Source organism: Schistocerca americana, chromosome 7 (genome assembly GCF_021461395.2).
Source record: "Schistocerca americana isolate TAMUIC-IGC-003095 chromosome 7, iqSchAmer2.1, whole genome shotgun sequence".
Taxonomy (NCBI): domain Eukaryota; kingdom Metazoa; phylum Arthropoda; class Insecta; order Orthoptera; family Acrididae; genus Schistocerca; species Schistocerca americana.
In genome coordinates, this window is record NC_060125.1 from 621,745,033 (window position 1) to 621,770,228 (window position 25,196).

At 38.8% G+C, this 25,196-nt stretch overlaps 1 protein-coding gene across 1 annotated transcript in view; it reads right to left on the minus strand.

Moving 5' to 3' along the window:
* LOC124622011 (neurobeachin) overlaps positions 1 to 25,196 on the minus strand; it is a 1,442,121-nt gene that overhangs the window by 869,418 nt on the left and 547,507 nt on the right. The window contains exons 20-21 of the mRNA XM_047147563.1: positions 19,943 to 21,779; positions 19,660 to 19,834 (exon numbers count right to left, since the gene is read on the minus strand). Coding sequence (XP_047003519.1) covers positions 19,660 to 19,834; positions 19,943 to 21,779 — 2,012 coding nt within the window. The remainder of the gene's footprint in view (positions 1 to 19,659; positions 19,835 to 19,942; positions 21,780 to 25,196) is intronic.

Sequence of the window (25,196 nt, forward strand, 5' to 3'; positions counted from 1 at the left end):
CTAAGACAATTCTATGTTTCTTCTGCTTCTGTAATGAAAGAGATCTCCAACAAATTTTAAATGTTGTTTTTGTAACTATAAACCAACAAATGAGAAAAACAGAACACAAAAAGAACAAACAGAAATTTTTTGGCAGGAACTGTCAAACACCTTAGACCAGATTTCATCCAAAAACACAATAATATTGTTGGGAGACTTTAATGCTCAAATCGGCAAAGAACGTCATCACCAATCCAAAGTAGGCAAATTCCCTGCACATAAAAGAACCAATGCAAATGGAGAAAGACTTATTAGTTTATGCAGAGAACATGACATAGTTCTAAAGTCTACATATTTCAAAAAACTCCCTAGAAAACAAACTACATGGGTATCCCCGAATCCAGTCTGTGGGGAGAAACAACTTGACCATGTTGCTATAAGCAGACTGTCTGCATCAGAGATACTCAATGTAAAAGTTGCTAAGAGTGCAAGTTTAGATTCAGATCACTATCTATCTGTTGTTAAATTCAAAATTAGACCAATATATAAAAGAGAGAGCGAATATCAACCTAAAAAGTTTGACACTCAGAAATTAACCAAGGAACACAATTTCAGGACACTTTTGGAAAAGAAAACACCTAAAACATGGGAACAACTTCAAAAAGATATAGTACAGACAGCAGAAGAAACCATTCTCCTTACCAAAAACTGGAAACACGCCTGGTGGAATGATGAGTGTGACAAACTAATCCTAACAAGACAACGAGCTTGGAACATTTGGAATGCCAACAAAAATGATAAAAATAGGAACTCCCTAAAAGAAGCCCGGAAGCAAGCTTCAAAAGGCCTTAAAAAGATCCAAATTCAATACATAAAAGACCAACTAGCATCAATAGACTCCAACTTCAAACGGAACAATGCTAGGGACTTTCACAAAACTTTCAAAAGTAACTTAAAGAAATACTCCTAGTCTATTTTTCACGGACCCAAAAACGCAGAAAACTGCATACAATAGCATAGAGAACTGTAGAATACTTGCTGAATATTTTGAAGAACTACATAACTGTTATCCACCGAAAGAAAAATTTAATTTCAATATTGTAAACCCAACACCACCAGACTCCAAGCCGCCAACCACAGAGGAAATAAAAGAAATCATAAAAGAGCTTAAAAATAATAAAGCCCCTGGAGAGGATAATATAGTTGCTGAACTATGGAAGTACTCTAGTGACAACATGATACAGTGTCTATCAGAAATACTAAAAGAAATCTGGACAACACACAGATTACCACCAGACTGGACATCTGCATTAATACATCCACTACATAAAAAAGGGAAGAAAACAGATCCTAGCAATTATAGGGGAATCTCCCTCTTACCAGTGACCTATAAGATCTTGTCTAAGGTGCTTTTAAAAAGAGCAGAAGAGATACTTGACAAACAGCTAGGAGAGTATCAGGCTGGATTTAGGAAGGGAAGGTCATGTGCAGAACAAATACTAAATTTAAAGAACATAATAGAAATGAGGAAAATCAGGAACTTAAAATATGTAATTACTTTTGTGGATTTTAAAAAAGCCTATGATTCAATTGACAGAAATACACTGCTTGATATCTTAAAAGAATTGGGACTCGATGCTAAAACAACTGCAATAATTAAAGGTACTTTGACAAATACAAAATCGAACGTAAAATTTAGGGGAGAGCTCTCAAAATCGTTTGAAATAAAGTCACGTGTTCGACAGGGAGATTGTCTGTCACCTCTGCTTTTCAATTGTGTCTTGGAGAAGGTAGTTCGAGAATGGAGGAAGGCCATCAATACTAAAGGGATTCAACTAGGGAGAAATCCAAGCAAGATCACTGTCGACTGTTTAGCCTTCGCAGATGACATGGCATTGATTACAGATTCACTAGACAATGCCCAAGAACAAATAAGAGAACTACAAAAACAAGCAGCCAAAGTAGGACTACAAATATCCTATGAAAAAACAAAGTTTATGACAAACATCTGTGATGCTCCTCAGAATATTGCAGTTGACAACACAATACACAAAACAGATTCCTTTAAATACCTAGGAGAGTGGATTACATACAATGCCAAAGAAAAGATAGCTATAGAAACTACGGTGCACAAAATGGAAAGAGTGTTTCATATGACCAATAAAGTTTATAATAAAAAATCCTTGTCCTGGAACACGAAACTAAGACACTACCAAACAGTGGCCAGACCGGAAGCTCTCTATGCGGCAGAAACTCTTAAACTAACAAGAAATGGAGATCTTGAGAAACTAGAGAAGGTCGAAAGAAGAATTTTAAGGAAAATACTGGGAGTTAAAAGAAACGATAATGCTGAATACAGGTTAAGACCAAACAGAGAGCTATATCTGAAAACGGAGAAACTAACTGATGTAATGAGGAAGAGGAGACTACAGTTTTTTGGACATATATTCAGAATGGATAACAACAGACTAACCAAGCAGATATTCACATTACTCAATAGCTACAAATCCAAGCCAGCATGGTTCATAGAGACTGAAAAGGACATTGAAAATGCTGGAGTTACAATAAACACAATAGAAAACAGAACACATTTCAGAAAGGCAGTTCAAAAGGCAGAATTTCAGGAGAGAAAGAAAATAACTAGACGAAAGTGGACTCAAGAAGAAAGGGAACAACACTCTAAAAGGATGAAGGAAATTTGGAAACTGAAGAAATCTAATACAATGAAGAGTAGCCAAAGTTGATTCATCGTACCCTCCAAATGGGTTATTCGACAGAAAAAAAAAAAAAAAAAAAAAAAAAAAAAAAAAAAAAAAAAAAAAAAAAAAAAAAATGTTAACAGCTTGCGACCAGTGCCTGTATAGATATGGCCTTTGTTGGCTTTCCTAAAAATCCACAACCCATAATTTATTTTACATGAACAACTTTTCAATGTTATCCTTTGTTGCTCTGCGCACATTTACAGCTCCTGTTTTTCGTGGCTGGTTAGTGGAGGCCATAATTTAGGCACTGATCCCTAGATTATGCTGAGTATATTGGAAGATCATGTGTCGGTTGCATCAGCGTAGTGAAGCACATGTCTATTGGACGATGATGCAATTCATGAGTTATTGCACGACTTTCATTTCAGGAAAGCTAAGTTTAATCCTCATACTTTGATGTAATACATGACTCTGGTAATAAGGAAGACTATTATCAAGAAGAAATTACAAAAGCTCAAGAAAATACATGCTGAAACTGAAATATTCACAATTTTTATTCATTATTCAATTGACAGTACTTTGCATATATAATTCTGCGGTCGGTTTATTTGCAAGTATGACATTTTGCTGGGGAATCAGTAAAGGAGAGTGGATATCATGACATTCAAGCAATGATTATTTTCTTCTGATAGTTATGTCCACTGAGCCTGAAAAACTACGAGTAGGGGTAATACCGTATTTACTCGAATCTAAGCCGCACTCGAATCTAAGCCGCACCTGAAAAATGAGACTCGAAATTCAAGGGGAGAGAAAAGTTTTAGGCCGCACCTTAAAATCGGAACAAAGTTGGTCCATTGTAATATGAGACACAATTTAGGTCGAATGAAAGACGATACAGCTACAATAGTTTGGTTCGAGTCGTAAGCTTAGCAGTTAAGCTTTACCAGGTAGCCGTTGCTATGCGTCAGGCGCTGCATCCGTATTTATACGGGTACCCTCCCTTTTTCACGTGCTTCGTGTGGTTTGAATCGATTGCTTATTTTGCTTCGATCTGATAAGTACCGTTTTCTTTGTTATAGGCGTTTACGTCACTCTAAGCTGAAAATGCATTACTGTACTGCGCCATGCATTGTTTGTTTACGGCCTCTCGCCACCGGCGGCATGGCTTGCTTTTGTGCGTGCTACCGCCGCTTACAATTAAAAAAAGAGAGGAATTGTCTCATTAGCGAAACAATGGCAAGTGACTGCTACTTGTTGTTACTTACACAGCTGCTTTCTTTGATAAAGATCAACAAGAACCAAATAATAGACTGTGTTTGATAGAACATGTTCTGAACAAGAGTTAGGCGAAAATTTTTCTCCGTTTGAAAATCTTTGCGGCCGCTTCTTTAGTACATCAAATTCTGCACAGAAATTAGTCATTTTAGATTTCAAAAATCTAGTCAGTTGCCGTGCTTCATTTCTGACTGTATCACTATTAGGCATAAGAATAATACGAATATAAACATGACACGATACGTATATTCTTCCACGTTTGCTGTTGTATCACTCTAGTTTCGTAGTTTATTAGGCAGACAGGAATTAAATGAGATAGCAGCAAACACGAAAGAATACATGGCAAAATGTTTATATTCGTATTATTCTTATGATGAAGAGAAAACTGCACGTGATTCACATTTCATCAGGTTCCTATTAGCAACAGTCTTGCCAGTCGGATTTTTCGTAGTACATTGAAATTCTGCTACTTTCGAAGATGAACAATACGGAATTTGTATTTACTTCGTTGGATAATGTATGAAAATGCAGTGGTCGAAACTCGGGGCGGAGAAAAAAAAGCTCGTCTTCCACTTTTTTTTTAAAAAAAATTATTATCTGACGCAGAGGTTTTGGCGCCAGTATTTATCTCTGTGCCTACAAAGCATGCCTGTGTAGCGCTACATATATTCGACGGCAGAAGTTTGTTGTGGCGGCACCTACCAACATTTTTCAGAACTTCCGTAAGCCGCAGGCGGTTTTTTGGATTACAAAAACCGGAAAAAAGTGCGGCTTAGATTCGAGTAAATACGGTAACTTTGCACTGAATAGGCTCCAGGAAAAACTGTACAAATGTTGTCGATTGCCAGTTACTATGGCATTTTTAGGACTGCAATGTAATAAATTTAGATGAGAACATGCCCCACCCACTTCCATGCTTTCAAACAGATTCTGCAATGAAATATGCAAAATATCACACAAATTTTAATGCCCAACAGAGCATACGAAAGCCACAAAACATGAATTCTCTTTCTACCACCAGTGCATTGGCAAATTGAAATTCAGTTAGTCTCACTGAAATGAGGAAATTTATCACAGCTACGGTGCACATGTGTTAGTGTTACATGCCTTGGAATGTATTTTACCAAACAGCAAACTGCATCATAAAAGCTGTCAACTCAAGATTATTGATTATAATAATACATGCAATAGATTTCGTAATTAAATACAACGCCTGCCCAAAAAAAGTCAAGCACCTTCACACTGCACATCCCCACTGGCATGGATGCACACATGTTTCAGTTGGGAAGGGTGTCATAAACCCACTGTATCCTCCCCTCAGGTAATCTAGCTGTTGTAACCGGTTCTCGATTCCCTGGATACTGCCACTGGAGTGGAGTTGACATGTGTCAGTGTTACGTGCCTTGGAATGTATTTTACCAAACAGCAAACTGCATCATAAAAGCTGTCAACTCAAGATTATTGATTATAATAACACATGCAATAGATTTCGTAATTAAATACAACGCCTGTCCAAAAAAAGTCAAGCACCTTCACACTGCACATCCCCACTGGCATGGATGCACACATGTTTCAGTTGGGAAGGGTGTCATAAACCCACTGTATCCTCCCCTCAGGTAATCTAGCTGTTGTAACCGGTTCTCGATTCCCTGGATACTGCCACTGGAGTGGAGTTGACTTCCGAGCTGGTAACACACATGTTCTATTGGGGACAGGTCTGGGGATGTTACTGACAACAGAAACACCTTGAAATCACACAGATAGTCCAGAGAGAGATGTGCTATGTGTGGATGTGTACTGTCTTCTGGAAAATAGCCCCACAATACCGTCACATGAGGGGTAACATCATAGGACACAAGATGTCTGAGACACACTATTGTGCCATCAGAGTTCTTTCCATCCCTACCAGCTGTAATCTGTAGTCATACCTGATGGCTTCCCAAACTGTGACACCAGCCATGACATTGCTGCACCTCTACAAAACAAAGGAAGAATGGGACCTTTCCTCAGGAAGCCACCATATTTGCCAACAATGGTCACCTGGAGTAGCGTAGATCTGCAGTTCATAACTAAACACAATGCAGTGTCATTCATCAGCAGTCCACGCTTCCTAACCACAGTACCACTCCAAACACAGCCACCTGCATTATGTTAACAGCAGCCTATTCTGGCTACCGCTAGTCTCCGACCAATGATGTGGGATGACAAAGAACATTGCAGAAGGTCCATTATCTGTTCTCGAATGGCAGGCACAGATGTCAAGGGGTTACAATGAGCTCGGTGCCAGTACGGTGATCCTTCCTTGTGGTGGTGGTCAGACGTGGTCAACTGGAACATTGTCAACAAGTACATTCTCCCTCATGTTCCCATGCAGTCCAACGTGTGACCATTGTCGTCACATTCAAATGCCCCACAAACCTAGATATTGCACGATTCAACCAGCCAGCCAAATGGGGACCCAAATGAGACCCCTTTCAAACTCTGCCAGGTACTGATAACATTGACTCACATGAGTATGTGGCATCTCCTTATCAATCACAGTGATTACTCAACATTTCACACTGTTCACACACTATATACACCTAACCAGGCCTGGTAACAACACTAAACATGAACAACATTGATACACTCTAGTAGCCATTCTACCTAGCAGAGAGAATTGCACTGTACATATCCAATGATAGTGTGTTACAATCATACCCAACGTTGGTTTCTTGGAAGTTCAATACATGTTTTCTGAACATACACAACTTTATTAAATTACGGATAATGTATCATGCACAATCTTAAATTACAAAACACAGGTTTTAATAATTATCCACTATTACACTAGAAATCTTCTAGCAGGAATTCAGTAAATGGAGATGCTGAGTCACAGATACGCACAACAAAAAGACTCTCACATTACTAAGGCCTTCGTCAACACACACACACACACACACACACACACACACACACACATACACACACACAAAAGGAAGTAAAACAAAGTCAACAAAAATTAGCAACCTGTTTGCAATTCATACCCAAAGAGCATTCAGAATTATTTGACATTTGTTTCTAATGTATTTGCTTAAAAACCTATCTAGTATTATTGTGTCCAACAAAACATTTCCACAACAAAATTTAAAATGGTGAGTGATTTCATATAGATCTCTCTGCAACAAATGATATGTAAGTACTACTGGAAGGATGATTTTGACTGGACTCAACGTCTCCATAAAGTTCAGGCACTTGTTTTTGGACCACAGATTTTTCACAGAGCCCTGTCTTAATAGTGTCACATGTTCAAACATAGAAACAACAACTGACAACAAACTTGAAAACATAACAGCAACTCAACTGCTTTGAACAATACGAAGAGTGCCTGAATGAGTGTGACCATCAAAGGAACACATCTCTGATGTAAATTAGTGCTGGGAGCATTAAATAATGATATCACCACCAGCAATTTGACATTCACTGCTGGATGCAGGCCTCTTCTAGTCTTTTCAGCAGATTACAGCCTTCAGCTGAACACATCCCTGTTGCTCTTGTGTGTTACTACGTCTCATCTGTCCACCTGCCATTACGTTATCATCGCAGTATATTGCAAATGTTCCTTGGCCTAGCTACCATCAATTTTTCCACTCACTTCCATATGATTCTCATTACAGTTATAACTGTTTTCCTCTAAAGTCTGTCCCTGGAGCTGTTAGTTAATTTTCCCCTCTTTCCTAGTTATTACTGGCATGCATGTCTTCACTGCACCTTGAGCAACACACAGTTGTTTATGAACGGTTCTAACATTAAAAGTAGAAATGCAGCAAGATGGAATAGCTTCATTTGCTATACTGCTATTCATCAAATAACCAACTTCTTTTTTAGTCCCTCAACTGATTCCATTTATATAGTACCCGCAAAATACCATGGCCGCCAGATGCACAATCAGCTAAGGAAGCGTGTGGAGAGCAGCGGTGGTGGGGGATCGCTCAGATCGCTGTGGGGGGAATGTCAAGGGCTGGAAGAGAAGTACTACTCTAAACTGAAGCCTACAGTCATATGCTTTGTAAACATTAAGTGCAGCCCCTCCATGTCCCCACTTGCATGGTGAACATTCAAAAAGGTCTACTGTCACCTCTGCTTTCGTTAGTATCTAAAAAGAATTCAGCCGAAAATGTAGCGATTTATTTTCACCTGGCCTGTTAACCATTGATAACTTTCAAAGAAGTGTCATAAGTGGCTTTTTCTCTGGTTACCACGTAAAAATTTGACTTCTTTTGCCACAACACCACGGCATTTACACAGTCTCACCTCACTAACACGTTGCGCAGACACAATTGCGAGACAATTCTGAAACGGAGGTTTATTAAGTTCATTAAGTGAGGAACCCCAACCCATGAACCATAGACCTTCCCGTTGGTGGGGAGGCTTGCATGCCTCAGCGATACAGATAGCCGTACCGTAGGTACAACCACAATGGAGGGGTATCTGTTGAGAGGCCAGACAAACGTGTGGTTCCTGAAGAGGGGCAGCAGCCTTTTCAGTAGTTGCAGGGGCAACAGTCTGGATGATTGACTGATCTGGCCTTGTAACACTAACCAAAATGGCCTTGCTGTTCTGGTACTGCGAACGGCTGAATGCAAGGGGAAAATACAGCCATAATTTTTCCCGAGGGCATGCAGCTTTACTGTATGATTAAATGATGATGGCGTCCTCTTGGGTAAAATATTCCAGAGGGAAAATAGTCCCCCATTCGGATCTCCGGGCAGGGACTACTCAAGAGGATGTCATTATCAGGAGAAAGAAAACTGGCGTTCTACAGATCGGAGTGTGGAATGTCAGATCCCTTAATCGGGCAGGTAGGTTAGAAAATTTAAAAAGGGAAATGGATAGGTTAAAGTTAGTTATAGTGGGAATTAGTGAAGTTCGGTGGCAGGATGAACAAGACTTCTGGTCGGGTGACTACAGGGTTATAAATACAAAAGCAAATAGGGGTAATGCAGGAGTAGGTTTAATAATGAATTTAAAAAAAAGGAGCACAGGTAAGCTACTACAAACAGCATAGTGAATGCATTATTGTGGCCAAGATAGACACGAAGTCCATGCCTACTACAGTAGTACAAGTTTATATGCCAACTAGCTCTGCAGATGACGAAGAAATTGATGAACTGTATGATGAGATAAAAGAAATTATTCAGGTAGTGAAGGAAGACGAAAATTTAATAGTCATGGGTGACTGGAATTCAAGAGTAGGAAAAGGGAGAGAAGGAAACATAGTAGGTGAATATGGATTGGGGCTAAGAAACGAAAGAGGAAACCACGTGGTAGAATTTTGCGCAGAGCATAACTTAATCATAGCTAACACTTGGTTTAAGAATCATGGAAGAAGGTTGTATACATGGAAGAATCCTGGAGATACTAAAAGGTATCAGACAGATTATATAACGGTAAGACAGAGATTTAGGAACCAGGTTTTAAATTGTAAGACATTTCCAGGGGCAGATGTGGACTCTGACCACAATCTATTGGTTATCAACTGTAGATTAAAATTGAAGAAACTGCAAAAAGGCGGGAATTTAAGGAGATGGGACCTGGATAAACTGACTAAGCAGAGGTTGTACAGAGTTTCACGGAGAGCATAAGGGAACAATTGACAGGAATGGGGGAAAGAAATACAGTAGAAGAAGAATGGGTAGCTTTGAGGGATGAAATAGTGAAGGCAGCAGATGATCAAATAGGTAAAAAGTCGAGGGCTAGTAGAAACCCTTGGCAATAAAGGATGGCAGCCAAAAACAGTTGCAGGATAGAATTTTTTTATTAAAATTCTTTTTGGCTGCCATCCTTTATTGTGAAGAATTTTAACAGTTGCTGCTGCAGCCATGTTTAAAATCTTAGAAACCCTTGGGTAACAAAAGAAATATTGAATTTAATTGATGAAAGGAGAAAATATAAAAGCAAGCAAAAAGGAATACAAACGCCTCAAAAATTATATCGACAGGCAGTGCAAAATGGCTAAGCAGGGAAGAATTTTAACAGTTGCTGCTGCAGCCATGTTTAAAATCTTGTAAGCAGGGATGGCTAGAGGACAAATGTAAAGATGTAGAGGCTTATCTCACTAGGGGTAAGATAGATACTGCCTACAGGAAAATTAAAGAGATCTTTGGAGAAAGGAGAACCACTTGCATGAATATCAAGAGCTTTGATGGAAACCCAGTTCTACGCAAAGAAGGGAAAGCAGAAAGGTGGAAGGAGTATATAGAGGGTCTATACAAGGGCGATGTACTTGAGGACAATATTATGGAAATGGAAGACGATGTAGATGAAGATGAAATGGGAGATACGATACTGCATGAAGAGTTTGACTGAGGACTGAAAGACCTGAGTCGAAACAAGGCCCCCGGAGTAGACAACATTCCATTAGAACTACTGACAGCCTTGGGAGAGCCAGTCCTGACAAAACTCTACCATCTGGCGAGCACAATGTATGAGACAGGTGAAATACCCTCAGACTTCAAGAAGAATATAATAATTCCAATCCCAAAGAAAGCAGGCGTTGACAGATGTGAAAATTACCTAACTATCAGTTTAATAAGTCACAGCTGCAAAATACTAACGCGAATTCTTTACAGACGAATGGAAAAACTGATAGAAGCCAACCTCGGGGAAGATCAGTTTGGATTCCATAGAAACGTAAGACTTATCTTAGAAGAAATATTAAGGAAAGGCAAACCTACATTTCTAGCATTTGTAGACTTAGAGAAAGCATTTGACAATGTTGATTGGAATACTCTCTTCCAAATTCTGAAGGTGGCAGGGGTAAAATACAGGGAGCGAAAGGCTATTTGCAATTTGTACAGAAACCAGATGGCAGTTATAAGAGTTGAGGGACATGAAACAGAAGCAGTGGTTGGGAAGGGAGTGAAACAGGGTTGTAGCCTATCCCTGATGTTATTCAATCTGTATATTGATCAGGCAATAAAGGAAACAAAAGAAAAGTTTGGAATAGGTATTAAAATCCATGGAGAAGAAATAAAAACTTTGAGGTTCACCGATGACATTGTAATTCTGTCAGAGATAGCAAAGAACTAGGAAGAGCAGCTGAACGGAATGGACAGTGTCTTGAAAGGAGGATATGAGATGAACATCAAAAAAAGGAAAACAAGGTTAATGGAACATAGTTGAATTAAGTCGGGTGTACTGAGGGAATTAGATTAGGAAATGAGACACTTAAGGTAGTAAATGAGTTTTGCTATTTGGGGAGCAAAATAACTGATAATAGTCGAAGTAGAGAGGATATAAAATGCAGAATATAAAATGTAGACTGGCAATGGCAAGGAAAGCTTTTCTGAAGAAAAGAAATTTGTTAACATCGAGTATAGATTTAAGTGTCAGGAAGTCGTTTCTAAAAGTATTTGTATGGAAGTGAAACATGGACGATAACTAGTTTGGACAAGAAGAGAATAGAAGCTTTCGAAACGTGGTGCTACAGAAGAATGCTGAAGATTAGATGGGTAGATCACATAACTAATGAGGACGTATTGAACAGAATTGGGGAGAAGAGAAGTTTGTGGCACAACTTGACTAGAAGAAGGGATCGGTTGGTCAGACATGTTCTGAGGCATCAAGGGATCACCAATTTAGTATTGGACGGCAGCTTGGAGGGTAAAAATCGTAGAGGGAGACCAAAAGATGAATACATTTATCAGATTCAGAAGGATGTAGGTTGCAGTAGGTGCTGGGAGATGAAGAAGCTTGCACAGGATAGAGTAGCATGGAGAGCTGCATCAAACCAGTCTCTGGACTGAAGACCACAGCAACAACAACAAGTGAGGAACTGAGGAAAAGTAAAGTCAGTAGCTTGTGAAAAAGCACATCTTTGGTACAAAAAAGCAGTCACATATGTTGTTCCAAAACACATAGCATTAAAAATAGCATTAAAAATTACATTCTTTCACATAAAAAGTCTGTAGTTAGTGGAATAACATGGCAGATAATGAAGTTTTACATAATAATGGCATGATAAAACACTGTCATCATTGCATGCTATCATTTGCCAAAATCTCATCTTGATATCTGAAACCGTTTATGAAATATGAGGAAAGTTGTAGATATTTCACTGTGGCTTTATCGGTGGCACGGCTCAATCGCAAATGAGTGTGCTACATCAGATCAGTTTTCTCAAGGTGGTGACAGATAGATACTTCTATCCCAGTCTAAAGAAAAATTCAATATGTTAGCTAAATTTCATATGCGACAACATGTTATGTAATATACACCAAACGTAAAACCATAGTGACATCTATTTTTCACTGCATACTTTTCCGAATTTTCCAAAGTGTCTTACTTACATGTAAATATCACAATGACTATGACCATTAATGAAATGATGGGCATATCATCTTGAAACTGACATATGAAGCTATGAGTAAAGCAAAAATGAAATTCTTTTACCAAATAGATCCTGTAAAATTGTCTGAGAAAGACTGCAAGGTGCATGCATTCTGGCAGCACTGACCAGCTAAAAGATGGAAAACACTTATTGACCTCCCCTCTGAACAAACGAATGAACTCACCCAGCACTTCGAACAACAACTGGTCACTACATATCGGCCACCATATCCTGAGTGAGCTACACACATAACGCACATACCATGTGTACATGAAGTAACTCCCAAACTGTTATTCATACAGTATTTTCTGTAATCTTATTATTCCCACTATAGCTTACAATGTGCTGATTCTAATGGTATGTTAATTTTTGCTTAAAACCTTGTTAATTACAAGAAACCAAAAATTGAATTTTTCCATTGGCAGATAACCATCAAAATGGTGAGAGCTAACAACAGTTTACTCACAAAAAGACCTAATTCAATGGGTAGTCCTAATTTTGTGCTTTTTCAGTAACTAGTTTATTTCATATGAAAATTCATCGACTTTGAAATTATTTTTAATTAAGCTTCTGACACACGCAAAAATACTTTCTTCTTGAGCCTTTAAGCTATTTTATTGCCAAGATTTGATATTATAATTTTGTTATCCTTACTTTTCTGAAGCAAATAATGAATATGTTTATATAAATAAGCCACAAATTAAGAATTTGACTAAAGTAGAGAAATTATTAAGCTGCAAATTTTACATGAAACCCTATAATAACACCAAATACACTTACAGTGTATCAATCATACAGTACTGTGAACTTTAATACATTATAAATATCTAGCATACAGTTCAACAAAATTACTACACGATTCAACAGAACAGCATCCCTACTAATTTTGATCATTATATTATCTTAATTTATACCTTAAATTATTTTTAACTACAATACATTTACCGATTTCACAAATTATCCATATGCCAGTCTTTATATACTCCAACTTATGGCTAGAATTCAATTACATAACACATATGCATCAGCATGTAACTCATATGTACCAAGTCCTGAAGTAGAATGCAGTTGACCAACATCTCTGTGTCAGACCTCTTGTTAACAACATGCAGTTCCCATCTCATTGAAAGTCCGCACTTGGAAACCATCACAATAACATCTGTGGTTAAAGAGTTATCATCTTAACCTTTAAGTCTGCCTTAATTACTTTGTTAATTTCTCCTTGTCAACAACATGAACATTTGTGTATTGATTTCAGTTATTATAAAATCAAATACATTTAATGACTGTGAGTTAAAACCAACTATGTGACATTCATCCTCATAATTTGTTTGTGAAAGTGCACTGTTAAAAATCTTGACACCGTTCAAATGTTTCAGTCATAATGTTGCTATAATAAATGTGAAATCCAGTCATATTAACTAAATACTGCGTTGTGTACATTATCTGAGGACTCATCACTAAACCACATTACATCAAGATGATGGGCATTTGACAACTCACTACCAAGGGCAATCAAGAAATTACATTTAATGCTCATGTCTGACTACTACCAGTAATTAAGGCTTCACAAACCCACAAAAACAATTTTAAATATCACACAGACTCAGATGTGAATTCAGATGCCGCTGCTGAAACTTCTCAGTATTTTGACACAGCACTTATTCTCACATTCAGGTAAGGATTTTAACTGTTGGCAGAAGACCTACAAAGTGTGGTGTTTGTTTCTTTACAAAAATGTCTTTACTGAAGTCTTTATAGCTCACTAGTAGTCACCTGGAAGAGAAATGAATTCTGCACATAAACTTAACCTTAATTCTAGATTTTTGAAAACAAAGCCCATCAGGCAGCAGCAGTCAGCCGAGACAGAAGCAGCAACAGGAAAGTAACTGATTTTGTGACTTTCACGAGTTCCTAACTAGGAACAAATTGCATAATTCCAACTGTGTGCTTTGATAATTTACTTTCTTGAACTTCTTCACATTAATTTAATCCATGACACAGTTGCCATGTTTTCATTTGCATCAGAAATCAAACTCATTTTGTGACATATTACAAGTTTCTAATCAAGGGTGAATCATTTAGTCTTACCTGAGTGCTTCAGTAGTTGGGTTTTTAAATCTCTGCATATAAATGTAATTTATTAGACACAGTTCTTGTGTTTTCATCAGGGTCTGCAGTAGAGTTCCAGAGCATGTGGCAATAGTCTGTTTGTCTTTGTAGTGTAGTTCTCCATGATCTTTAGCATGGGTGTGACTGTTGTGTGTGGATGCAAGCTGAGTTGGTGACACTTTGCTCACAGCTCCAGGCTGTGATGGCTTCAGTTACACAGTTTGAAGCTGCAGTGGATGGGCATCACTGTTGTGGGTTGGCCGTGGGGATCCAACTGACACCCGGCACGTCAGAGTCCCCTGATCAGTCCTCACCGGAGGCCAGCCCAGTTACTGCTCGCACTGAGGTTCACACCTCACCTGTGGTCGAGTGGGAGGTTGCCTTGGGACATGGCAGATGGTGAAAGACATCCCAGGGGGCCACACATAAGACCTTCCTGGTTAGTCTGACAAACACGTTTCAGGTGCTGTCTGTGGCTGACACTGTCGCTCAGCCAGATGCAGTCACCTGTCCTGTTTCGAAGGAAACTTCTCAGCTAGCAAGATCCGTGCAATTGCAGAGGGTGGGATTATTGGTAGTTGGGAGCTCCAATTTTAAGTGTTTTATTGGGCCCCTTAGGGACATGGCTGCCAAGAAGGGGAAAAAAAGCAATGTGCACTCTGCGTGCATATCGGGTGGAGTCATTCCAGATGTGGAATGGGTCCTTCCGGATACCAGGGTGCAGCCAACCGCAGGTGGTTCACGTCAGTACCAAGGATGTGTGTCGCTTTGGATTGGAAGTCGCTCTGGTTTTGAGCAGCTAACAGAAGTGATTAGGGCTGCCAGTCTTTCTTGCGAGATGAGAGTAGAACTCACCATTTCCACCATAGTCGACAGGACCAATTGCAGACCTCTTGTACAGAGCCAAGTGGAGGGTCTGAATCAGAGGCTCAGACGGTTCTGCGACCATATAGGCTGCAGATTACTCGACTTGCGCCATAGGATGGTTGGGTTTCGGGATCTACTGAATATGTCAGGAGTCCACTACACGGGTAACAGGGGCTGTGTGATGTGAACTGGGCAGTTTTTTAGGTTAGAGGGTCTCGGTAAAACAAAAAAAGGGCTTCAGTCTCAAAGTGTGCAGGCCGAACGCAGGAAAAACTTAGATACAGGAACCATCAGTATAACAGCTGCAAACTGTTGTAGCTGTGTTGGGAAGGTACCAGAGCTCCAAGTGCTAATAGAAAGCACTGATTCTCAAATTGATATAGGCACTGAAAGCTGGCTAGATCTGGAGATAAGTTCAGCCAAACTTTCTGCAAAGAACCGTGCAGTTTTGTGAAAGGATAGGCTGAACACAGTTGTTGGTGGCACGTTTGCTGCTGTTGGAAGTAGTTTGTTTTGTCATGAAATTAAAGTAGATAGCTCCTGTGAGTTAGTATGGGCAGAGGTCATTCTTGGCAACCGGAATAAAATAATAATTGGATCCTTTTACCAACCCCCCAATTCAGATGATACGATTGCTGAAAGGTTAAAAGAAAACTTGAGTTTAATTTCAAACACATACCCAAACCACCCAATTACAGGTGATGGTGACTTTAATTTACCCTGAATATATTTATGAAAATACATGTCTAAATCCAGAGGTATGATTAAAATATCATCTGAAATTGTGCTACATACATTCTCTGAAAATTATTTCTGAGCAGTTAGTTCATGAGCCCACGCGAATAGTAAAGGGTTGTGAAAACACATTTGGTCTCTTAGCAACAAATAATACTGAGCTAGTAACAAGCATCAAAATGGATACAGGGATTAGTGAACACAGGGTTGCCATAGCAAGACTGAATATTGTAACCTCCAAATCCTACAAAAATAAACGAAAAATATATCCATTCAAAAAAGCAGACAAAAATTCATTTGACACCTTCCTGAGAGACTTATCTCCACTCCTTCGAAATTAACAATTTAAGTGTAGACCAGATGTGGCTTAAATTCAAAGAAATAGTATCGGCAGCAATTGAGAGCTGATCATCCTTGGTACATGAAATGGGTCAGAACACTGATGCAGAGAAAAAAAAAAAAAAAATTCCAAGATTTTCAATCTTTTACAGAAGCTCGAAATTTAGCATGGGCTTCAATGCGCGATGCTTATAGTAGTTTCCACAGTGGAACTTTGTCTCAAAATCTGGCAGAAAATCCAAAGAGATTCTGGTTGTATGTGAAGTACGTTAGTGGCAAGACACAATCAATGCCTTTTTGTGTGGTAGCTGTGGAAATATTATTGACAACAGTGCTACCAAAGCAGAGTTAGTAACCACAACCTTTCGAAATTCCTTCACCAAAGAAGACCAAGTAAATATTCCAGAATTCGAATCAAGAACAGCTGCAAATATGAGCAACATACAAGTAAATATCCTCAGAGTACTGAAGCAACTTAAATCACTCAACAAAAGCAAGTCTTCTGGTCCATACTGTATACCAGTTAGGTTCCTTTCAGAGTATGCTGATACAATAGCTCCATACTTAACAATTGTATACAACCATTCGCTCAACAAAAGATCCATACCCAAAGATTGGAAAGTTGCACAGATCACACCAATATTCATGAAAGGTAGTAGGTGTAAACCACTAAATTACAGGCCCATATCATTAATGTCAATATGCAGCAGGATTTTGGAACATATATTGTATTCCAACATTATGCATTACCTTGAAGAGAATGGTCTACTGACACACAGTCAACAAGGATCTAGAAAACATCTTACTTGTGAAACACAATTAGCTCTTTACACACACTCACAGATTTCAAATTGATTCCATATTTCTAGATTTTCAGAAGGCTTTTGACACTATACCACACCAGCGGCTTGTAGTGAAACTGTGTGCTTATGGAATATCATCTCAGTTACGTGGCTGGATTTGTTACTTCCTGTCAGGGAGGTCACAGTTTGTAGAAACCGACAGAAAGTCATCAAGTACAACAGAAGTGGTTTCTGGCTTTCCACAAGGTAGTGTTATAGGTCCTTTGCTGTTCCGTATCAGAATAAACAATTTAGGAGGCAATCTGAGCATACATCTTAGTTTGTTTACAGATGATGCTGAACTGTATTGACTAGTAAATTCATCAGAAGATCAAAACAAGTTGCAAAATGATTTAGAAAAGATATCTGTAGGGTGCAAAAATTGGCAATTGACCCTAAATAACAAAAAGTGTGAGGTCATTCACATGGATGCTAAAAGGAATCTGTTAAACTTTCATTGCACGATAAATCAGTCGAATATAAAGGCCGTAAATTCAACCAAATACCAAGGAATTACAATTACGAACAACTTAAATTGTAAGAAACACATAGAAAATGATTTGTGGAAGGCTAACTAAAGACTGCATTATATCAGCAGGAAACCTGGAAAATGTAAAGAACTACTAAAGAGACTCCCTACACTATGCTTGTCCATCTTTTTTTAGAATACTGCTGCGCAGTGTGGGATCCTTACCATATAGGACTGACAAAGCAGACTGAGAAAGTTCAAAGAAGGGCAGCACATTTTGTATTATCATGAAATAAGGAAGAGACTGTCATACAAATGATGCAGAATTTGTTGTCGACATAATTAAAACAAAGGCGTTTTTCGGTGCAGCGGAATCTTCTCACGAAATTTTCATCACCAACTTTCTCCTCAGAATGTGAAAATATTTTGTTGATGCCGGCCTACAAAGGGAGAAACGATCATCATAGTAAAATAAGGGAAATCAGATCTCGCACAGAAAGATATACGTGTTTGTTTTTTTACTCAGAAAGCTAGCAAGTTTTCTTTCTTTTTATGTGACCATCATTGACTCAATGCTTCTGCTTTTCAGTTAGTGCTCTCTTAAAATAAAAAACTATTTATATTCTATCAGAACTTTCCTACAATACCATGAAAAGGATAGACTGCTCCTCATCACGTAGAGGTAGCACTGAGTTGCAGACAGGCATGATGAAAGGACTGTTAACATGTTAAAGTTTCTGACAAAAAGGTCATTCTTTGGAAACAGAAAGAAAACACACACACACACACACACACACACACACAGCCACCGTTCGGTAGCTTTTCGAAATGTGCTGCCAATAGCTTACAGTTTTATTCGTTCTTAAGTGTGAGTTTTCCACTCTCTTCCCTCAAACATAGCAATTCCAGAATGTACCCAGACACACCGTCCTTGAATGTTCTGTAACAGTCTCTTGTATTATATCTTTTTAAATGTTATTCTATAGTTTTACACTGCTCCTTTTCAAAGCACATCTTTTCTGCCCTAATAATTTTATCTGCTTGCTTCTTCTCAAATTGATAGATTTTCCACTTACTCCTTGTTCTCCTGCTATACGAGCTGTTCCCAGTTTCCTTTTTTATATCAAAGTGCTTCTTCACATTTACTATTCCACCATCTGTGCTTTCTTTGCTTGTTCTATGGAGCTATTTCAAATGTAATATGGTTAACCATTTCTGCACAATTTTTGGCATAGGTATTTACTTTCTTCAGCATCTTTGAATGTCAGACTACTTTTCCTTCAAAGTTTTTTATTAATTCTGTTAGTCATACTGGTTTGTTTCATGAGTGTGTGTTTTGGAATAAATCACATGTGCATTTTAGTTGGGTAGTGATGTGAATCAACTTCTATTCCTCTCTTGACTCTAATGTTCTAGATTTCTTGATAATTAAAATAACTGGAGATGGCAACCTGGACAATTTCAAATTCTCCCTGGGAAGAGTTTTGTTTCCACCATTTAAAAATAGTTAATTTTTATGAATTCTGAATTTCTGTACTATTATTAAGGTTTGCTTAATTTGTAAATGTCTGAAACACCAATTTGTGCAACCATGATTAGTAAGGAACAGGAAATTATAATAATGAAATTGCTGTTGTCTTCATCAGAAAGTACACCAATATTTACTATAAACTAAATATTATGCTACTTCCTATTTTGACAATAGTCTATTTGTGGTACCCTACACCTTTAATAAAAGACATTTTACAACCTACTACATTCAATTAATTTACTCTGACTACTGAAAATGAAAAAGTGATAAAAATAATAGCTTTTCAGATCCAACATAGATGACTGGTAACAGAAGTAACAACCAGTAATAAAAAAAGTAATAATGACAAAAAATACCAACAAGAACAATAAAGACCCACAAAGAAAATATCGAACTTCAAGTTCTATTACCGGAGGCATTCAAGTGCCAGAACTTACCTTCTCCAAACCTGAATATCAGTCTCTAGAGAAAAAAGGACATCAGATAGCAAACGCTGATGGATATAAGACCACTTGAATTCTGGTATTCTAAAAGGTGGTCTCGTTGGCCCAGGACTAAACATGGGGCGAGAGGAATTTTGAGGCACTGGTGATGGTTTTGTTCGTTTTGTTTCTGTAAGAAAGATAATGAAGGTAAAACACAAAAAATGGAACTAAGGAGATATTTTAATGATATATATAACAGTATTTTGAGTGAATAAACAGCATTTAAAAAACATACCAAAGTGAACTGGATCCACTTGTGTCGAAGTCGAAGAGCTGTGTGGCCGCTTTTGAGGTGATGCTTGATAAGTAGGGATTGCAGTAGTGCACACAGTGTCTCCAACCTGTTCAAGAGCCGTACTGTCTTTCGTTTCAGCAGTGGATGCAGGTACATCTGAGGTATTATTTACAGAAATTTCTTCGCTCGATTGCGGAGGCACTATTTCACTTTCCACTGTAATAGTAGTCCTATCACTTACCTCACAATCTACAGTTCTAAAGGCCTTATTTTCATCACCATTCTCATTAGACTCACTTTCAACAATATTTGGCACCTGAGAAGAATTCTGAGATAACATATCACAATTATTATTTAAGCTGTCAGAGGCAGCAGTCACTTTTACATCATCTACCTCAGCTTTTTGACAGCTTATGTCACTAGCTGGAAAGTCCGTCACTTCAGATTTTAAGAAATCTGTTCTTTCACTTTCACTGAGCACCCGTTCTTCACTTTCACTGTGAGTGCATGGTTCAGATTCTACACTAGGAATCACAATGGCTCCTACGCTACTGACAGCACTATTTTCTTGGTCTCTCTCACTGTCTGCAGCACAAGAAACATCATCCTGATACCTGTCTTCCTCATGCAGAGGAGAAAAATCTACACTATCTTTATCAACCACTACTAGAACACTTTCATCTGTCACAACTCTTCCCTCTACGTCACTTTTTGCTTCCAAATCCACATTCTTATCTTTTGGCTCTTGAAGTCGCTCTTCTGATTCTTCAACTTCATTATCTTTCTTCTCACTGGTCACATCAGTAGTGTCAGTCGGTGTCAAGTACGCTTCCGATGTGTCACTGTCAATAACTTCCCTTTCAACTTGTACTGTCATCTCCCTGCTAACAAACTCTAAAACATCTGACTCTTTCTTGAGGATTTCATTTTTAGTTTCCACTAATTCATCAAAACTAGTATCTGCCTCTAATGAACTAAGATGGGAAGAATCTAATTCAAACACTTGTGCAGTACTTTCTCCCTCAGGTTTTTGAGCAATATCTTTACTAACACTTTCTACTACATCTACACCACTCACCACATTCTCTGTTACACTGCTTTCAGTACTTTCTTCTCTGCTTTCAGAAAGTAAAACCTTCTCATTTTCATCACGAGCTGTCTCACACGCATCTGAAACATCTTTAGCAGCACCCTCACTATAAGAACCTTCAACAACACCACTATCCTCACAACTGCCACTGATTCCTTCTATTGAGGTCTCTTCGTCACCCTTGTACACATCTAAGTCTACACTTGCACCGTCTGTACCAGAAACCGGAGACACGAGGGCTTCTTCTGAGCTACCCTCTGTTGTTACAGTGGGTTGGGATGAGCCTTCCATTTGCGGTGTTGGAGAACTTTCTTCTAGTCTGTCACCAGCTTCAAACTTTGGTCTATCTGTATCAGAGTTGTGGTTGTCATCAATGTTGAGTGATGACGATTCCGCTTTGCATACATCACTATAGAGATTGCATGTACTTGAACCTATGGAAAGCATGTCACTTGGCTGCTTATCATCTTCACTGCCACACTTGGCAGTATCCTCATGCTCTGGTGATCCCAGACCACAGCTGCACACAGGAGGCATGTCCTTACTGTCTGCTGAGGACTGCCAACTGGAGACTGTCGGGTGACTGTGGTGGTAACCATTAACAATGTGATGCTGCTGGTCCCAGCCAGAGATTGTGCTAATAGGTCTCTGCTGGCGCACAGCTGGATCTGTGATGTTGTCTGATCTCTGCCTTTCATAATGTTCATACATTTGAGCAAACTGCAGCTTAAACTCTTCATATGAGACCTAAAGAATAAAGCGTCATTATTAATTTTGCAAATACTAACAATAACAATTGCAAGTCTTATAGAAACCAAATGACAAATGGAACTAGCAAATTCCTTTGTATTTGCGAACCAGTCCTCATTCAGTACAACACATATTTACAATATAAGCTAAAAAATAAAACAAATATTGTATGGCTTCCAGCCTTATGTAAGTCTACTTATTTGATATAAGTTTAGTGTCTTGTGCATCAGTTACACTACTTATAATGTAATTCTTCCTTCTGCACTCATCTCCCTACCATATGACTCCTACCCCTGTGACAGTCCCCAGTGCAAGACTTGCTCTATGCACCCTACTACCACCACATATTCCAGCCTTTTAACTGGCAAAGCATACACTCTCAAAGAGAGAGACACCTGTGAAATGACACATGTCATATACCAACTGTTATGTTAACACTGCTCAGCCTTTTACATCAGCATGACTATCACCTAGTCATCAGTCAGGATGAATGGGCGTAGGCAGAGGGTTTCTACAGGCAACACACAATATACTATCGCAGAGCATGCTGTTTAACATGACAGTCATTACCTCAGTGCCTGTTTCACTACACACACTATCTGGATTCTTCCCCCAAACACCCGTTTCTCAGAACACCGCAGGTGGGAACTAGCATTACAACATGTCCTTGGTTCTCACCACCCACCTGGCCTCAATTTATGTTAATTCCTTCTGTCCCAGCTTTCATTCACAGTAACTCCTCCTTTCTACACTCCATTTCAGTTTTCTACATTTTTCATTTTCTGACTTCTGTTACATGCAATGCACTTACCTTTCCACTTTCATTAACACGTGCACGATGTTTTTGTAGTAATCTCTGTCTTCCACATTACCCTGTCTTCCACCTTTAAGCTCTCAGGTTGTCAAATCTCATCCAGTGCAGTCCCCAACAATTAGTCTTTCATTCTCATCCCGTCTGGCAAGTCTCCCTTGACCCGGGGTTCAGGGTGACTTTTCCAAACTCTACCCCTTTCCCTAAACGTCTCCGTTACTTTTCCTTCACCCTTCTTCTTTACCCCTCAACTCTTCCACCAAAATAAGGAGCCACCGGCTCCAAAAACATGTGAAAGATAAATCCTTTTGTGTGTGTGTTCCCCTGCCACCACTTGGTAAGTAGATTTTTTTATCTGCCCATTTACATTATAATGTAATTGGACAGATGACAAATCTACAACCAGTGGCAGTAGGAGAACACACATATAAAAGATATTACAGTATGCAAGCTTTTGAAGTCAGGGGCTCTTTCTTCTGGCAGAGGGGTTGAAGGGGAAGGAAGTGCGGTGAAGGAAAAGGACTGCTAAGGTTTAGGAAAAGGGGTAGAGTTCAGGAAAGTTAAACAGAACCCCAGGTCAGGGGAGACTTACAGAACAGGATGAGATGGCAAGACAATTGATGGAGACTCTGCCAGACAAGATTTAAAAACCTGAGAACTTACAGGAGGAAGGTAGGGTAATATACAAGACAGAGATTACTGTTAAAGCATCAAGCACAAGTTAACAAGAACAAAAAGCTAAGTGAACTGCATATGACAGAGGAGAAAAAACTAAAAGGGAGTGAAGAAAGGCATAGTTACTGTGAAGAAATGCTAAGACTGAAGAAATTAATGTAAATTAAGGTCACATGGGTGATGAGAACCAAGGCCATCTTGTAGCACCAGTTCCCACCTGTGGAGGTCTGAAAACCTGGTGTCTGTGGGAAGAATCCATATGGCGTATGATGAAACAGACACCGAATTCATGAGCGTCATATTGTAGAGCATGCTCTGCAACAGGATATTGTGTGTTGTCGGGTTTTCAAATCTCATCTGATGCAGTTCCCAACAATAAGTCTTTATTTCTCATCTCCTCTACTAAGTCTCCCTTGGGTGACTTTTCTGAATTCTACCCTCTTTCCGAAACCTCATCAGTCCTTTTCCTTCACCCCTCTTCCTTACACTTCAACTCTTATACCAGAAGAAGGTGCCACTGTCTCCAAAAGTTTTCATACTGTAATACCTTTTATATGTGCTTTCTTCTGCTGCCACTTGGCAAGCAGATTCTTTATCTATCCGATTACATTATATTTTCAAAAATTGTTTATTTTTGTTGATAAGTTACACCACTTATTTATTTAAGCACAGATCTTTCCGCCACATCTCCAGGACCTCTGCATTAAGAGTCAGCAACTCAAACCACTGGAGGGCACAGACAAGCATAATATAAGCTAGTAATGTGTATCACAACAAAGAGTGAAAATAAATGTCTGTCAAAAAATTTTTGTTTTTTGTGTATGAAGCAAACTGCGATGCTGGCAACTCAACCACCACAGTGTACTACATTTTTGTGAAACACATAAATTTTGCATTGTTTGTATTCCTATTTCAAATGTTGAGTGTTTCATTCATGAGGCATAGACTGGGGTACCATCATAACATCTGCCTAGATAACTGTGGAAAACCATTTAAAAACCACTCTCAGACTCACCATGTCTACCAGATCTATGCTCACAAATCAGCATACAATCTGATCATGGTGTGGCTCATCTCCCTGTTTAATAAGACAGTGTGCTGCAATTAAAGCTGTATTAGCATGTCATTTCTACCATAAATACAGGAAATAGGAGACCTGTTAAACATGTTGGGTACATAAGAATAAGTGTAACTTTAAAGGAAGACAGAAATCTATGCTGGTGTTCAAAACTTATGAACGAATGTAGCTTTTCTATGATCTGTAACTGATAAGTAATATAGCACAATGAAACTTGCACCACATATAGAAATAACAGCTTCAGTACAGTGCAGCACTGTACAGTACAGTACAGAAGGCAACTGAAAGAATTGAGTAATGAGAAGAACAGAAATGACACTGTTATTAAAAAACAATAATTACACTGAAGTCACTGCGACTCGCGATGATCCCCTTGACATCACAAATAGCGGGACATGGTTCTTAAAAGGGTGTGTGATCATCATGGACAGCAATGCTGTAACATGCTCCATTCTCACAACATGGTTGATAAGGAGTTCTCTTGGTAGGGAACATTATTATGAAAAGAATAGTTGCTACTCAGCATACAGTAGAGATGCTGAGTCGCAGATAGACATAACAAAAAGACTGTCACACAGAAAGCTTTCAGCCAACAAGGCCTTTGTCAAAAATAGACAAAAAAACCATACACACACATGAAAACATATATGTCTGCCTGTATCTGTATATGTGCAGATGGATATATGTGTGTGTGTGTGTGTGTGTGTGTGTGTGTGTGTGTGTGTGTGTGTCTGTGTGTGTGTGTGTGTGAGAGTGTGTGTGTGTGTGTGTGTGTGTGTGTGTGTGAGTGTATACCTGTCCTTTTTTCCCCCTAAGATAAGTCTTTCCACTCCCGGGATTGGAATGACTC